At 45.9% G+C, this 17,078-nt stretch overlaps 1 protein-coding gene across 1 annotated transcript in view; it reads right to left on the bottom strand.

The window, feature by feature from the left end:
- LOC119140719 (CUGBP Elav-like family member 4) overlaps nucleotides 1-17,078 on the bottom strand; it is a 746,613-nt gene that overhangs the window by 40,280 nt on the left and 689,255 nt on the right. Inside the window, exon 8 of the mRNA XM_037372253.1 lies at nucleotides 2,187-2,330. Coding sequence (XP_037228150.1) covers nucleotides 2,187-2,330 — 144 coding nt within the window. The remainder of the gene's footprint in view (nucleotides 1-2,186; nucleotides 2,331-17,078) is intronic.

The raw sequence follows: 17,078 nt of genomic DNA, 5'->3' as shown, positions 1-17,078 counted from the left end.
TCACTTGTTTGGGGTTTTTCATCTTGGATTTTATTCCTTTCTCCCTCTCTTTCCTTTTCATTACTACTACTACTACTACTACTATTATTATTATATTTCATTTTATTTTCATTTATTAAATTATTCTTATCTCAACCCTTGAGTTTTACCTTTTTCCAATTCTCCTCCCCATCCCTCTGGTCAGGGAGGAGGAGTGAAGAAGCGGCTGCATGGTTCTTAGTTGCTGGCTGGGATTAAACCACAACACCAAAATGAGTTTTTGGTCCAGAGCATCAGGACAGTGGTGTCTTTACCACCTCTCTTCTGCCTGATCAATGCCTGTAGCATAACATTGGAGACACATCTCCTGCCTGATAACCTCTGCAGATGTTTGCCCTCAGTTACACATGGGTTGCCTCCTGTTAACACCTCTGGTATGTGGTGACACACATGCTGCATCCCCTGCCAGGCTGCTGGCTACTGGCCTGGGCTCAGATGTGATTTACTGTCTCTTTTCCTCTTCCTGCAGCCTTCCCCGGCCAGAAACACAGTTAAACACAACTGGGATGGGGAGGGGAAAGCTCTTCTGTCATGTGAGGAGGGGAGCAGGGGACCAAGGAAGAGGTAGAGATTCTCTTTAACTGGTAATGAAAATGAAGAAGTGAAAAATGGAATTTGTCCAGTGGGGAGAGAATAAAAAAATCCAGAATAGCACCAGGAGTGGGAGAACTTCTGTGGAGCTCTAAGAGCATGTCCTTGTGACTGTACTTGGCCCATACAAGGGGTAGGCTAGGTTGTACCAAGTGTTTAGTGATGCACATGACCTCAGTGGAGGACAGAAATTTCTAGACCCTCAAGTAAAAAAAAAATGAACATGTGGTTATGATGGGAAGTCCATAGTGCCAAAACATGAGAGGTAAATAGGCAGGGGAAAAAACAGAGCCTTGCGGTCTATGTGCTGGAGGGCATATGCGTACACTGGAGTGTGATTTCTGAGTTGGCCCTGTATTACCTAAGGTAAGTCATTCAGTCTCTCTCATTCAGGAGGATGTTACTCCTGAAAAGTGGGATTAATGACACTTCCCTCTTGCACACAAATCCAGGACAGAGTACAAGAGGACCACATTTTACCACCAAATGGATGAAGCACCTAGATGCAGTGTCACTGCCTGCAAATCTTCCTGTTTCATCTGCTCCAGAGAAGGCAGCCAACATCACCAGGCATTATTTTGTCTGCCTGCTGGAGGGATCATCTCTACCTTCCTCTGAAATATCTGGCAGAGAGACCAAGTTCCCAAACCTGATCTTGTCTTGTAGGTCCTTGTTAATTAGGAAAAGAATTGTTAATTGGGAAAAGGATTGTTAATTGGGAAAAACTACCTAAGGAAAGGTAGTTATGCCAGAGTCATCCATTTCAGGGCTACATCAGGAGCCCAGTTCCCAGTACAGTAACACTGTCTCAGGGGTCCAGGGTGCAGGTTTGGTATGTAAGTAGGATACCTTAAGTTAGACTGGGCATCAGTGTTTAAATAGCTGATGCATTTTCCAGATGTGCTTAAATCATACTGTTTTGGGGAGCCAGGACCGTATGTGTACATATGTCTGCTTGTCCATTTTAGTATTATCTAGCATGCTTTCATGAATGTAAAAGCATTTCCATCAGCAGCTGCCATTTTATCCAGCGACCACTCCAAAGACACCCACAATGATGCATAGGGCAGTAGGGGCCTGGCCAAATGGAGCAGAGAGCCATCTCCCCTGTTCAGCTCAGTCTGTGTGGCCTCTAGCAGAGGAGGGCCACAAACCTTCTCTAGCACCAGATGGTGCTGACATGGGACAGAGAACTAGGATGAGCTGAATTCAGGGCCTGTTTTATCTAAAACTCAAATACTAGTTGTGTTTGGATTTGACAGCAACAGCTTAGATCCCATAGGAAGCGTCTTGCATGAGTACACACATGACCATAGTTTGATTACTGCTAGAAGCACGTATTGCATCTCTGAGGGAGATGTTATCTCCTACAATGTTGTCTCATCTCATCCTGAGATGGCGTGGATCACTTTGCTACCATTGTTTAACTGGTTTAATGGAGAATCACTGGTTTCTCCTCTGCTCAGTTGTTCCTCTGCTCATGTGTTCTCTATGCCATTCTAGGTGCTACCCCCAATGTTCCTGTGAACATGCACAGAGCCAGTGTCTATACTTACTGCCTGTGCATAGGCGCCATATGCTCCAAACTGGATGGCCATGGGGTTGAACATACCCATTTGTCCTGCCATTTGCTGCATGCGTCTCATTGTACGCTCCTTGTCTGTATCTGCAAACTTCACCACAAGGCTTGAAGAGGCTCCCTGCAGGACAGGAGAGAAAAGGAGACACACAAGGAAATTAGCCAGGTGCACACTGGCTCATGCAAACCATTCAACTAACACAGATTTGGTAGTGTGGGATCCAGCTGACATTGATTTTTTCCCATGCAATATTTCAGGTCTTTTGATCTGGACCTTTGCAAGAGGCTGAGAGCATCAGGAAGGAAGGAAAGGACCTTGGTGGGTGAACAACTGAGGCCACCAGCTCAGTTCATAGTTACATCCAAAATTCAATCTTCCAGGCTGTCATTAATATTCTCTCTGTAAAAGTTGTTGCCTTATGTCCTGGTTTCAGCCAAGATGGATTTAACTTTCTTCTAGTAGCTAGTACAATGCTGTGTTTTGGCTATGATGTGAGAACAATGTTGATAATGGAACTGATGTTTTTAGTTGTTGCTGGATAGTGTTTATACCAAGTCAAGAATTTTTCAGTTTCTTGGGTCTTGCCAGCCAGCGTGGTGGAGGAGCACAAGACTGGGAAGGGACACAGCCAGGGCAGCTGACCTAAACCAGCCGAAGAGGTATTCCATACCATGGGACATCATGCTTGGTATATAAACTTGGAGGGTTAGCTGGGGGGGGGATTGTTGCTCGGGGACTGGCTGGGCATCAGTCAGCGCATGGTGAGCAGTTGTACTGTGCATCACTTGTTCTCCTTTCTCCCTTTTCCTTTGGATTTTAACCTTTTCCCCCACCTTTCCATTATAATTGTTATTATTATTGTTATTATTGTTTCTCTCACCTTTTTATTCTGTTTAAATTATTAAATTGTTCTTATCTCAACCCTCAAGTTTTACATTTCTTTCTGATTCTCCTCCCCATCCCTCTGGGTGGGGGGGAGTGAGCAAGTGGCTGTGTGGTGCTTTGTTGCCAGCTGGGGTTAAACCATGACAGTCCTTTTTGGTGCCCAAAGTGGGGCTCAAAGGGTTGAGATAACAACAGGTCTAATTAGACTGTGTTAGATTAAATTGTTTGCAGTATTCATTGTATTAAATTAATAATAATTGGCTACAATGCTGGCTTATCTGCTTTTGAATTTGCTGCCCATGATCCCAGGATTGAATTGTCTTGTTTATTTACAGCACGTGCTCTCTTTTGTGTTGTTTGTTCATATTGGGACCTGGGCTAAAGTTATTTTAGTGTTGTACTATATAGTACTAATCTGTAATATGATGGGCTCATTGGTTATGAAACTAATTTGGTTTGTGCACTCGGTGTTGTCGCCTCTGCGTGTCTGGTGGCCCATGTGGGGGAATGCCAACAACTGTACCTTTGGCTGTTTTCCCAGAGAGTTGTCCTGTGGGTGGGGTCTACGCCTCCCCCTTCCCCTCAAGGCTAATTAATGAAACATAGGATTTTAGGAGACTCTTGAGTATCTTTGATCCACTTGAAGCTCCATAGTGTCAGTCCTGAACCTAGTGATAGGAATACTGAATGCGGTTTTCATGTCCTGGAATTGGTGGAATTCTAAGCGACAAACTGTAACTACTGCACCACCCCTGCAGCAGCTGCTGCAGCCGCTCCAGCCACCCTCCGCGGCCACTCCAGCTCCTGTGACAGGCTCTGTGGCTGCTCCAGCCCCTGCTCCAGCCGCTGCGGCCGCTCCAGCCCCCGCAGCCGGCGCTGCAGCTACTCTAGCCCCTGTGGCAGGCATTCCAGCTACTTTGGCCCCTGAAGTGAGTGATGCAGAAGACCGACTGGCGTCAGTGTTAGTGGCCCCTGTAGATAAAAGGAAATGGAAACGGAAAGCAGCTCGTTTGGTAAAGGAGGATGAAGGAGTAGGCCCATCACGTGAACAAGATGGAGAAGGCAAACAAGAGATAACCTCTCGATCCCTATCTCTGAATGAGCTACAAGATATGCAGAAAGATTATGCCCATCAACCAGGTGAACACATTATCACCTGGTTGCTTCTACGCTGGGATAATGGGGCTCATAGTATAGACTTGGAGGGTAGGGAAACCAAGCAGCTGGGATCACTTGCTAGACAAAGGGGCATTGACAGGGCAATTGGAGAGCAAATCATCAGCCTCTGGAAGTGACTTCTGTTAAGCATGAAGGAAAGGTATCCCTACAAGGAGGGTATTACATGTCACCCAACCAAGTGGACTGCAATAGAGAAGGGTATTCAGTACTTGAGGGAATTAGATGTGAAAGAGATGATCTATTATAACCTGAACGATCCACAGTCACCCATAGATCCTGATGAAGCCCAATGCACATGACCGATGTGGTGGAATATGGTACAAAGGGCACCATCAGCATATGCCAAATCATTGGCAGTAATGGGTTGGTCAGACACTGCACCACCAACAATGGATGAAACAATTCATCATCTCCAAGACTATGAAGATAGTGTCTCTACCTCCCTCATCTCAGCTATATAGAAACTGGTCCACCAGCTTAACAAGAATCTCCACCAATACAGACTCGCATCTCAGATATTGACCGTAGACACCCTTCTGTTTGGGAGAAGAAAGTAGGAGATACACACCACGAGGTACTCTGTGGTTTTATCTGAAAGACCATGGACAGGACATGAGGAGGTGGGATGGAAAACCTACCTCATTTCTGGAGGCACAAGTGCGTGAACTACAAGGAAAGCCAATCACAAATAAAGAGTCTTCCAGGAATGTTGCTGCTCCAGTCTCCAGAGGACAGTTTTTCAGACAGAATGATACAGCTGACTTTACTCTTGATCCTGTGAAAATGATTTCTAACCCATTCTGGCAAGACATAAGTGAGCGGAACCACTCCACGCTACATTTCCTTCTCACAACTTGCCTCCCTGGTGGAGAATCCTACAACCAGTATTAGAGGGACCCTGCCTCCACCCAGGTGGAGGACAGGGATAACTGGGTTTACTTGATTGCGTGGATAAGATGGCCTAGAATATCAGACCCACAGGAATATAAAGCTCTAGTATATACTGGTAACAGTGTACATTAATGCCATCAAGCTATAAGGGGGTAGAACCCATTAGTAGTTCTGGAGTTACAGGTGGATCCCAACAGCTAACTGTATTGGAGGCTGAAATAAGCTTGACTGGGAATGAGTGGCAAAAACATCCCATTGTGACTGGCCCAGAAGCTTCATGTATCCTTAGCATAGTCTGTCTTAGGAGAGGATATTTCAAGGATCCAAAAGGGTATCGGTGGGCTTTTGGTATAGCTGCTCTGGAAACAGAGGAAATTAAGCAGCTGTCTACTTTGCCTGGTCTTTCAGAAGACCCATTTGTGGTGGGGTTACTGAAAGTTGAGGAACAGCAGGTGCCTATTGCTACTACCACAGTGCACCGGCAGCAATACCGCACCAACCGAGACTCCCTGATTCCCATCCAGGAGCTGATTCATTGACTGGAGAACCAAGGGGTGATCAGCAGAACCTGTTCAACCTTTAATAGCCCCATATGGCCAGTGCAAAAATCTAATGGAGAATGGAGACTAACAGTGGACTATTGGGACCTGAATGAAGCCACGCCGCCATGGAGTGCTGCTGTACCAGACATGCCAGACCTTCAATATGAACTGGAATCAAAGGCAGCCAAGTGGTATGCCACTATTGATATTGCAAATGCATTTTTCTCAATCCCTTTGGCTGCAGAGTGCAGGCCACAGTTTGCCTTCACTTGGAGAGGTGTCCAATACACCTGGAATTGACTGCCCCAGGGGTGGAAACACAGCCCTACCATCTGCCATGGACTGATCCAGGCTGCACTAGAACAGGGTGGAGCTCTGGAACGTCTGTAGTACATTGATGACATCATCGTATGGGGCAATACAGCTGAAGAAGTTTTTGGGGAAGGGGAGAAAATTATCAAAATCCTTCTGAAAGCTGGTTTTGCCATAAAACAAAGTAAAGTCAAGGGATCTGCACAGGAGATCCAGTTTATGGGAATAAAATGGCATGATGGATGTTGTGAAATCCCAATGGCTGTGATCAACAAAATACCAGTGATGTCCCCACCAACTAATAAGAAAGAAACTCAGGCTTTCTTAGGTGTCGTTGGTTTTTGGAGAATGCACATTCCAAACTACAGTATGATTGTAAACCCTCTTTATCACGTAAACCCGAAAGAAGAATGAATTTAAATGGCGCCCTGAGCAACAACAAGCCTTTGAACAAATTAAACGGGAGATAGTTCAAGCAGTGGCACTTGGGCCAGTTCGGAATGGACAAGATGTAAAGAATGTGCTCTACACTGCAGCTGGGGAGAATGGCCCAACCTGGAGCCTCTGGCAGAAAGCACCAGGGGAGACTCAAGGGCGACCTGACCCTTGGGTTTTTGGAGTCAGGGATATAGAGGATCTGAGGCCCACTATACTCCAACTGGAAAAGAGATATTGGCAGCTTATGAAGGGGTTCAAGCTGCTTTGGAAGTGATTGGTACTGAAGCTCAGCTCCTCCTGGTGCCCCGCTTGCCAGTGCTGGGCTGGATGTTTAAAGGGAGGGTTTCCTCTACACATCACACAACTGATGCTACGTGGATTAAGTGGATTGCACTGATTACACAACGAGCTCGGATAGGAAATCCCAATCATCCAGGAATTTTTTAAATTATTATGGACTGGCCAGAAGGCAAAGATTTTGGGATGTCACCAGAGGAAGAGGTGACACGTGCTGAAGAAGCCCCATTGTATAACAAACCATTGGAACACGAGAAGCAATATGCCCCATTTACTGATGGGTCCTGCTGTATTGTAGGAAAGCATTGGAGGTGGGAGGCAGCTGTATGGAGCCCCTTACGACAAGTCGCAGAAACTGCTGAAGGAGAAGGTGAATTGAGCCAGTTTGCAGAAGTGAAAGCTATCCAGCTGTCTTTAGATGTTGCTGAACGAGAAAAGTGGCTAATACTTTATACTGACTCATGTATGGTGTCCAATGCCCTGTGGGGTTGGTTACAGCAATACAAGCAGAGTAATTACCAACACAGAGGTAAATCCATCTGGGCTGCTGCATTATGGCAAGATAGTTCCACTCGGTTGGAGAACCTGGTTGTAAACGTACATCATGTAGATGCTCACGTACCCAAGAGTCGGGCCACTGAGGAACATTTAAACAACCAGCAGGTAGATCAAGCAGCCAAGATTGAAGTGGCTCAAGTAGATTTGGATTGGCAGCATAAAGGTGAATTATTTGTAGCTCGGTGGGCACATGACACTTCAGGTCATCAAGGATGAGATACAACATATAAATGGGCCTTAGACCAAGGGGTGGATTTAACCATGGACACTATTTCACAGGTTATCCATGAATGTGAAACATGCACTGCAATTAAGCAAGCCAAGTGGTTAAAGCTTCTGTGGTATGGAGGAAAATGGCTGAAATAAGAATATGGGGAGGCCTGGAAAACTGACTATATCACACCCACAGACCTGCCGAGGCAAGCACCATGTAATAATAATGGTGGAAGCAACCACCAGATGGCCGGAAGCATACCCTGTGCCCCATGCCACTGCCCAGAACACTATCCTGGGCCTTAAAAGACAGGTCTTGTGGTGACATGGCACCCCAGAAAGAAATGAGTCAGACAATGGAACTCATTTCCAAAACAACCTCATAGACACTTGGGCCAAAGAACATGGTATTGAGTGGGTATATCACATCCCCTATCATGCACCAGCCTCTGGGAAAACTGAATGATGTAACTGACTGTTAAAGTCTACACTGAAAGCAATGGGTGGTGGAACTTTCAAGCATTGGGATAAACATCTAGCAAAGGCTACCTGGTTGGTTAATACCAGAGGATCTGCTACCCGAGCTGGTCCTGCCTGGTCAAAACTTTTGTGTACTGTAGAGGGGGATAAAGTCACTGTAGTGCACCTTAAAAGTATGCTTGGGAAAACAGTCTGGGTCATTCCTGCCTCAGGCACAGGCATTTGTGGGATTGCTTTTGCTCAAGGACCTGGGAGCACTTGGTGGGTAATGTGGGAGGATGGGGAAGTTTGATGTGCGCCTCAAGGGGATTTGATTTTGGGTGAAAACAGCCAATGAATTGAATTGTGTGATGTTAATTGTTATATAACGCTGTATATTGTCACTTCTATATGCCAGTTGGTGCACTGGGCACCTTGCGGTGCCCATCTCCACCACTTTGGATTTGGAGATCTGAACCTGACTCCCTTCCAGTTGCCTACACCAACAAAGACTGATTTTAGTGAAACCAGATCAGCACAGCCATAATAGAATCAGAATTTGCTTCAAGATGCAACAGTCCAACACCGCGTACCATCTTCCCTGCCTTGAAAGACTGTTATAACAGATGGAGCCCAACATCATGGACTAAATGAACTCAATGGACTTTAGAGGCATGGTCCATAGGCTGAGGGAATGATATCTGTGTGTTTATGTTAAAAGACCAGAAAGGTGATGATGTACTGGAAAATGTAGCATGACATAAATGGTATGTCATAAGGGGTGGATACTGTCCTGGTTTCAGCTGGGATAGAGTTAATTTTCTTCTTAGTAGCTGGTGCAGTGCTGTGTTTTGGGTTTGGTGTGAGAACAGTGTTTAGAGCACACTGATGTTTTTGGTTGTTGCTGGGTAATGTTGTAGAAAAATGGCTGCAGAAGCATGACCATAGAATCCCTAAAGATCTGCACAATCCAGGCCTGGAATTAGAATAGGCCTGTAATTAGAATTGTGCTGAAGTTGTTGTGCTGAAGTTAACAAGAAAGTAGACTTGATCTATTCTTGAATCCTGAGACCAAGTAACTTTGTTGTGCTAACAGGCCGTGGCTGTAACAAGCTGCAGCTGTTAGGGAAGACAGATGCAAGGCCAAGGGAGATAGGGAGCAGTATGGGAATAAAGGGAGTAGCAAACTGCAAGGCTGAAACATAGCTAACGCAAATAGCTGCATGGATAGAATGCTTGTTTTAATCATGATAATTAGTGGTTTGAGAACAGCGCGCGCTTAGGGGCTAATAACCAATTATATTTTTGCTTTGGGAATATGCTTGTGTATTGAGTCTATATAAGAAGTGTTAGAAGCCAATAAAGATGAGGAAGATGCATAACTCATATTGAGTAATTTCTTGACTCCGGCAGACCGCTCTCCCAACAATTGGCGCCCAAACAACGGGAAAGCTGGAAAAACTCTGCCTTTGCTTTGCAACAGTGGGCTTTGCGAATTGGGAGTTGCTAGAGAGGAGTTCAAGCAGGAAGGCGTCCGTAAGGAGTAAAGGCGTCTGAAACCGGTATTGACGTCCTGCACGGACCTGCACCGGTAAGACCGTTTTTCCCTCGATAATGGAAAGGGAGGCGGCACTCACGCTATTATCTGAGATTCTTGCTAAGCGAGAGGCTAGCGTGAGCACAAAGAAGCTCCATGAGCTATGTAGGTGGTCGAAGGAAAAAGGACTCTTAAAAGACTCGCAATTGATGTTTAGTGTGACTGAGTGGTGAGAGATCAGGGATTCCCTTTGGGATGCAACCCTTAGCGGCAGCAAGTCGGCCAAGGACTTGGGATCAACCTGGCGGGAGGTCATGAACCATTTACGATCAATGGTTGCGGAGAAAAAGATGGCTATGGCTGCTTCAGACCTCCTCGGTCGGGAAACCGAGTCGTTGGAGTCTACCCGATTATTTGGTCAAGGCGTTCCATCTGCAAAAGGCATAATTGTGCCTATTAAAAAATCTGCAACAGAGCTATTACACCCGACACCAACACCAGAGGGTGCCGCTGCAACGGGTGCTCCACGCCGACCTGAAAGCTACCGAGAGCCACCCCCCGTGCTAGATGAGGAAGAGGGTACTAGAGCGGGTCCGAGTGCGCCTCTGAATGAGAGCGCAGAGTCCAATAAAGAAAATGAACCCACCCCAGCTGCAGCTGCCCCGATGCCCCCTCCCCGAACAAAACCGTCCGACCGGACCCTAAACCGCTTGCTGCAGCAACTGAACGAATGCCATCTGCCTACTGGCGGTTGTGATGTTCAAGTCCTGACCCAGGAAGGCGTTATCCTCCAGCCTGCCACTTCCCAAAGTCGTTGGTCTGGGGTTATACGAGAGGCTATATTGGAGGGAGAGTGGCAGGCTGCTTCTGCTGTTGCATGTCCGGTGCGGGCCACCACGTTACCAGATGGTTCAGCAGCCGCAGCGTGGAAACCTTTTGATTGGAAGTTTGTGCAGCAGCTACGACAAGCTGTTACACAATATGGTTTGCAATCAGAACCAGTCAAACACTTGCTGAATTATTTGTTTGACTCTGAAATCATGACACCCAGTGACTGTACTTCGCTAGCCAGATTGCTTCTTACACCAGCACAGTATTTGCTTTTTGAAAGGGAATGGGAACGTTGCGTAAGATTTTGATCCTTCCCAGGGCCCAGGGGCACCCCCTGGGTGATGTTAAAGAGGACATGCTATTAGGTCGTGACATTTATGCCGACCCTAAGGTACAATTAACGTTTTCCATGGAGATGCATAATGCCTCCGCCCTGTCTGCAAAACAAGCCCTGACACTTGTCCCATCGGAACGCAAGGCCCCTTCCTTTACAACAGTCAAACAGGGAGCAACGGAGCCATTTGACAGTTTTGTGAACCGGCTAGTGCAAGCCTTGGACCAAAACCACAGTATAACGGAGGATCTTAAAGCACAAATGCTCCGGATGCTAGCTTTTGAAAATGCTAATCCAAGGGCCAAGACGATTCTGTCCACCCTTCCCCGAACAGCTCCGGTGGAGGAAATGCTGGAACGAATGGTAAACAGCGCAACTGCCCAGCAAGCCGCCTTTGTCTCTGATGCTGTAAGTTCCGCTGTATCTACAGCCATGCAAACCCATACCCAGGCACTGGCAGCTGTCCTCAAACCTGCAGTACGACCGCGAACCAAACAAAAAAGTCATCTCGGACCTTGTTTCCGCTGTGGTGGGAAAGGTCATCAACACCGTACCTGCTCGGTGTCTGTATGGTGTGACCATTGCCAGACTAATTCTCATGCTTCTAAAGTCTGTTGGCGATTGGGAAACTGCAAACAGAGCGCGAACGGCAGCCGCGTGCAGACAAAAGTGGTCCCGCCAACCCAGGGCCCGGCCTCCCAGCAACCTGGGGTAGCTTGGGAATCGACTTGGCGACAGCAGTAGATGTCACTCTGTTTGACACAACACCACAAAAGATTCCATCCACAACCTTTGGCCCGATACACTCCTCGTGTTGACAATTCGGAACTCTCTTAATAGGCCGATCTTCAGCTGGACTAAAGGGTATCTTTGTAATACCGGGGCTAATTGATGCTGATTATACAGTACAGATTGTTATCGTGGCTTACACATTATATGCACCTCTCCACATACCACAGGGAAGCAAAATTGCTCAATTAGTTCCCCTGCAAAATTTCACACATAGAGTATGTGCACCACCTCCTGACTCTTTACCGAACCGTGGGAATAGAAACTTTGGATCTACAGAGGAACTTGTATGCTTCACTATGTCAATGAACTGGCCAGAAGCTAGAGTCACATTACGAAGAGGAAATGAATCTTGTACCTTTGTTGCACTCTTTGACACAGGAGCTGATGTGACTATCATCACCCAACAGCTGTGGCCTAAACATTGGCCTACTAGACTGGCTACAGGAGGAGTCAGCGGCATCGGAGGCGTCTCACTGCCACATACTAGCATAGAGCCAATCATTATTCAAGTGGAAGACAAAATAGCATCAGCACATGTAATGATCTTACCTTTACCAGATGGCATCTCTGCCCTCATTGACCGCAAAATAATGACTCAGTTGGGAGTAGTGTTAACTACCCCTGGTACGATTTTCTGGCAGCGGCCCCTGCAGGGCAGCCTCCCATCCTAAAACTCACCTGGATTACAGATGAGCCTGTCTGGGTGGAGCAGTGGCCGCTACAAAAGGAGAAGCTGCAGATAGCACATGAGTTAGTACAAGAACAACTAAATGCTCACCATATTAAGCCATCAACCAGCCCTTGGAACACCCCCATCTTTGTTATACCAAAAAAGTCTGGAAAGTTTCGCTACTTCATGATTTACGCAAGGTGAATGAACAAATGCAAGCTATGGGAGCGCTCCAGCCTGGATTACCAACTCCTACTATGATACCTAAAGACTGGGCCTTATTAATTGTAGACCTGAAGGACTGTTTTTTTACCATACCATTACATCCAGCAGATACACCACGCTTCGCCTTCACCTTGCCAGCGATTAACAAGGATCGACCAGCTCACCGTTATGAATGGGTAGTCCTTCCACAGGGAATGCGCAACAGCCCCACCATGCGTCAACTTTTCGTTGCTGCAGCATTACAACCCTTACGTCGACAGTGGCCGCATGCTCTCATTTATCATTATATGGATGATATTTTAGTAGCTCAACAGCAACCCTTTACGGAACAGAACCTACAACAACTTATGCAAACACTTGGACAAGCAGGATTACAAGTGGCACCAGAAAAGGTTCAAAAGCAATCTCCGTTCAAATACTTGGGATGGAAGATTAATGACAGCATGATAACGCCACAGAAAACCACCATTACCACTGAGATCAAAACCCTTACTGATGCGCAGACGCTGATGGGGGATTTGCAATGGGTACGTCCCCTCCTGGGCATTACTAATGAAGATCTAGCTCCCCTACGGCCTCTATTACAAGGCACAGATGCAGCTAAATCCATTCAACTCACTAATGAACAACAGAAATGTATACAACATCTTGGGCACCGAGTATCAGCGCAATGGGCAGCTCGACGAGACGTTACCCTTCCCTTCCAACTATTGGTGGTTTCTCACCCTGTCTCTGTTTTTGCTGTTATCATGCAGTGGCAAAAGAAAAAAGGGGGAGATGACCTCTTCCATGTCTTGGAATGGATATTTTTATCCCTTCAACCTAAGAAAACAGTTCAGACTCGTATGGAAGCAATGGCCAAAGTCATTCGAAAAGGTCGTGATAGGATGATAGCTATTTCAGGGGAAGAACCATTTAGTATTCACCTGCCAATGAAGGGAGCAGACCTAGAATTGGCCTTGCGAAACTCTGCTGCTCTACAATTGGCACTCTTAGGATATACTGGACAGATATCACGAGAACAACTAAAGGGGAAAGATATCCACCTTTTGAGAACGTATTCATGGATGGAAATGCCTAAGCATTCATCTGTTCCGCTTCAGGATGGTCTTACAGCATTCATGGATGCAGGCAAGGCTAGTCAAAGGGCTGCTGTGGTCTGGAAGGAAAAGGAACCCTGGCAGCAACACATTATTGTTGCCCACCCTAAAGATAATTTAGACATTGGAGCTGCTTGCAGTTTGTTGGGCTATGGCAAACTGGCGCACGGTGGCGCTGAACATTGTCACCGATTCACTATATGTGGCAGGAGTAGCTCAAAGGATAGAGGATTCACTTTTGAAAGAAGTAGCAAACCCACGACTAAATGAGTTATTCCAACAACTTCAAAGAGCTACAAAGCAGAGGACTGCGCCATATTGTGTCATCCATATCAGAAGCCACAAATGGCAGGAAGGCTTAGGAGAAGGTAATCACAGAGCAGATCAATTGGTTAGCCTGACACAAACTGCACCCATCAATCAATTTGAAGCTGCACGAATCTCCCACACTCAGTTCCATCAAAATGCTAAGGGATTAAAAAGACAATTTCGACTAACACATGCTGAGGCACAGGGTATTGTTAGGAGTTGCCCGCAGTGCAGTCACCATGGCCCTGGCCTAGGGATGGGGGTCAATCCCCGAGGTCTGAGGGCATTAGAGGTCTGGCAGATGGATGTCACTCATGTTCCTGAGTTTGGCAGGTTGAAATATGTACATGTCACGGTAGACACCTATTCAAAATTTATTTGGGCAACTGTACAATCTGGAGAAAGAGCCTTGCATGTGTGTATACATCTAACAGCCTGTTTTGCTGTCATGGGAGTCCCAGAACAGATTAAGATGGACAATGGTCCTGCCTATGTCAGTCAAGTCGTGCGGAGATTTCTTTATCACGTGGGGAGTACAGCATAAGACTGGAATATCTCATTCTCCCACGGGACAAGCCATCGTCGAAAGAACAAACAGAACGTTGAAGAATTATCTGCAGAAATTTGCGGCCTTTACAGACCCAAAAGAGTGCCTACACAGAGCCTTGTTTGTTCTCAATCACCTGTGTATGTTTGGAGACGACTCAGAGCCCCCAGCTATCATTCACGCTACTTGTGTTAATACCGGAGCCCCAAGAACTGAATTATCTGTCTATTATCGAAATCCGTGGTCAGGGAATGGGAAGGTCCTGCCCCTGTTTTGTTCAATGGTCAAAGTTATATGTGTGTTTCTACCCCTACAGGTCCAGTGTGGGTACCCAGTAAGTGGACACGTGCTGATACCAGTAGTCATAAAACTGGAACCGGAAGCTTGCCAGCGGGAGCTACAGTGGTGGCAAATGGCCACACAGCCCCTGGCGTTGGAGGCATCGCTACTGTTACAGAAGAGGATAGTTTGGGCCTCCCCAAGGGATGCATGTGACCAACTACGGGCAGAACTAGAGAACAAAGCTCCGTACTATTCCCTAAATGCCTGTGATTGCGGACGAAGGGAATGTGGCTGGGTTCTATTACTTCGTGGCTTATGTAAACTTGAATGGTGGGTCTCTGAATATACCTTGCAAACGGGTTTAGGGTGTTACAATGTAAATGGAAAGCTAGAGAGGAATCCTTTGTGGGAATTGCGAGAATGGATTAGAGGACCAGTTTGCCCAAGATCTGTTTGCCCTGTTTGAAGCTACTGAAAACACAAATCGAGCACAGTGGCAGTGGCGGGTTTGCAGATATTTGGACGGCCTCAGGCTGCAACGCCAGACTAAAATTATAAGTAGGGAGTGTGGTAGAAGTATTTTTATACTTCGACAATATGCTGTCCCTGCTAATAAGTGGAGGAAGGCCCAGAATGAGTGGGCAAGGAGAGCTCACAGAAAGTAACGTTTCTGTAGGATTAGACATGCTCAGATGGTGGACTTGGTTTATGGTCTTGATGAATATGTTACCTGTTGGCCAAGGTATTTTTAACATCTTGCCTAGGACAAACATATGGGTGACATGGGCAAATATTACAGGGGTAACAGACTTTTGTTTAAGTCTGCAACAAGCAGACAACCCTTTTAGAATTTGTTTAATTGGTATTCCCTTGCAGGAGAATGAAACAGATTTTGATGGTTTTTGGAATGTTATGACTGTGAATCTGACTTCCATTGAAAGGGAAACATGTCTGAGTCCGAATGGGCAATTTGTTTGGCCTTCTATGCGTAATGCAGCGTGGCAGAAGACAGTTATTGAGAATTTAAATCAGCCACATCATTTACCGTTGCAGGAGTTAGACCTATTGGGTAGCATTGTGCCCGTTGAATATGTTAATGTAACTGCAACGGGAATGCCAGAATGTGACGACACGGTACCACCACTTCAACCCGTAATGGCACTGAAGTAATTTGGTTTGGTGACCCGTGTAGTTGTGGCCAGCACGTCAAGGTGAACGGGGGTTTTATACAGGGTTTCAAAATCTAACCAGTTCACCTAATTGGGGTGAATTGAAAACTGGAGGCTTCCATGTAAATGTATCAGGGGGTTATCAGTTGCCACCGGGAGTCTTCTTGATATGTGGGGACAGAGCGTGGCCAGGGATTCCTTTGTATCCTGTCGGTGGACCATGTTTATTTAGGGCGTTTGACTTTGTTTGCTCCACGTATGAAAGACTATTGAAAATGACTCCACAATCTCATAGATCACAGAGGGCACTGCGCACCTTTGATGAAACATGTAATGACCGAGTCGATCTGCAGTCTGTAACATCAAATGTCTTAGCCTCTATATTTATGCCAGGAGCAATGGCTGCATTAAATGCTAAGAATATACGAAGGTTAGCGTGTTGGGGAGAGAAACAATTTAATCTTACATCGCAGATTTTAAGTTCGTTATTGCTTGATGTAGATAGTGTTAGGCATGCTACGTTACAGAATAGGGCTGCAATAGATTTTTTGTTATTAGCACATGGACACGGTTGTGAGGATTTTGAAGGGATGTGTTGTATGAACCTTTCTGATCATTCCATATTGATGCACGAGAAGTTGTCACAACTGCAGGGAAACATGAAGCATATTCTTGCTGATGATAATCCCTTTGATGAATGGTTGAGAGGACTGGGGATAACAGCTTGGTTAAAGACGTTATTGATGGAAGGAATACGCTTTGTTATAATCATTATTGTAATGCTTTTAGTTTTTAGCTGTGTTTAAAGAGAGTAGTTTTTAACATAACCAATCAGGCCTGGCTTGTGCAAAAGAAAAAAGGGGGAATTGTAGAAAAATGGCTGCAGAAGCGTGGCCATAGAATCCCTAAAGATCTGCACAATCCAGGCCTGGAATTAGAATAGGCCTGTAATTAGAATTGTGCTGAAGTTGTTGTGCTGAAGTTAACCAGAAAGTAGCCTTGATCTATTCTTGAACCCTGAGACCAAGTAACTTTGTTGTGCTAACAGGCTGTGGCTGTAACAAGCTGCAGCTGTTAGGGAAGACAGGTGCAAGGCCAAGGGAGATAGGAAGCGGTATAGGAATAAAGGGAGTAGCAAACTGCAAGGCTGAAACATAGCTAATGCAAATAGCTGCATGGATAGAATGTTTGTTTCAATCATGATAATTAGTGGTTTGAGAACAGCGCGTGCTTAGGGGCTATAAACCAATTATATTTTTGCTTTGGGAATATGCTTGTGTATTGAGTCTATATAAGAA

The sequence above is a fragment of the Falco rusticolus genome, chromosome W (assembly GCF_015220075.1).
Source record: "Falco rusticolus isolate bFalRus1 chromosome W, bFalRus1.pri, whole genome shotgun sequence".
Classification (NCBI taxonomy): Eukaryota; Metazoa; Chordata; class Aves; order Falconiformes; family Falconidae; genus Falco; species Falco rusticolus.
Note: the sequence above shows the minus strand (reverse complement) of the source record. Positions and strands in the feature narration are given on the sequence as shown.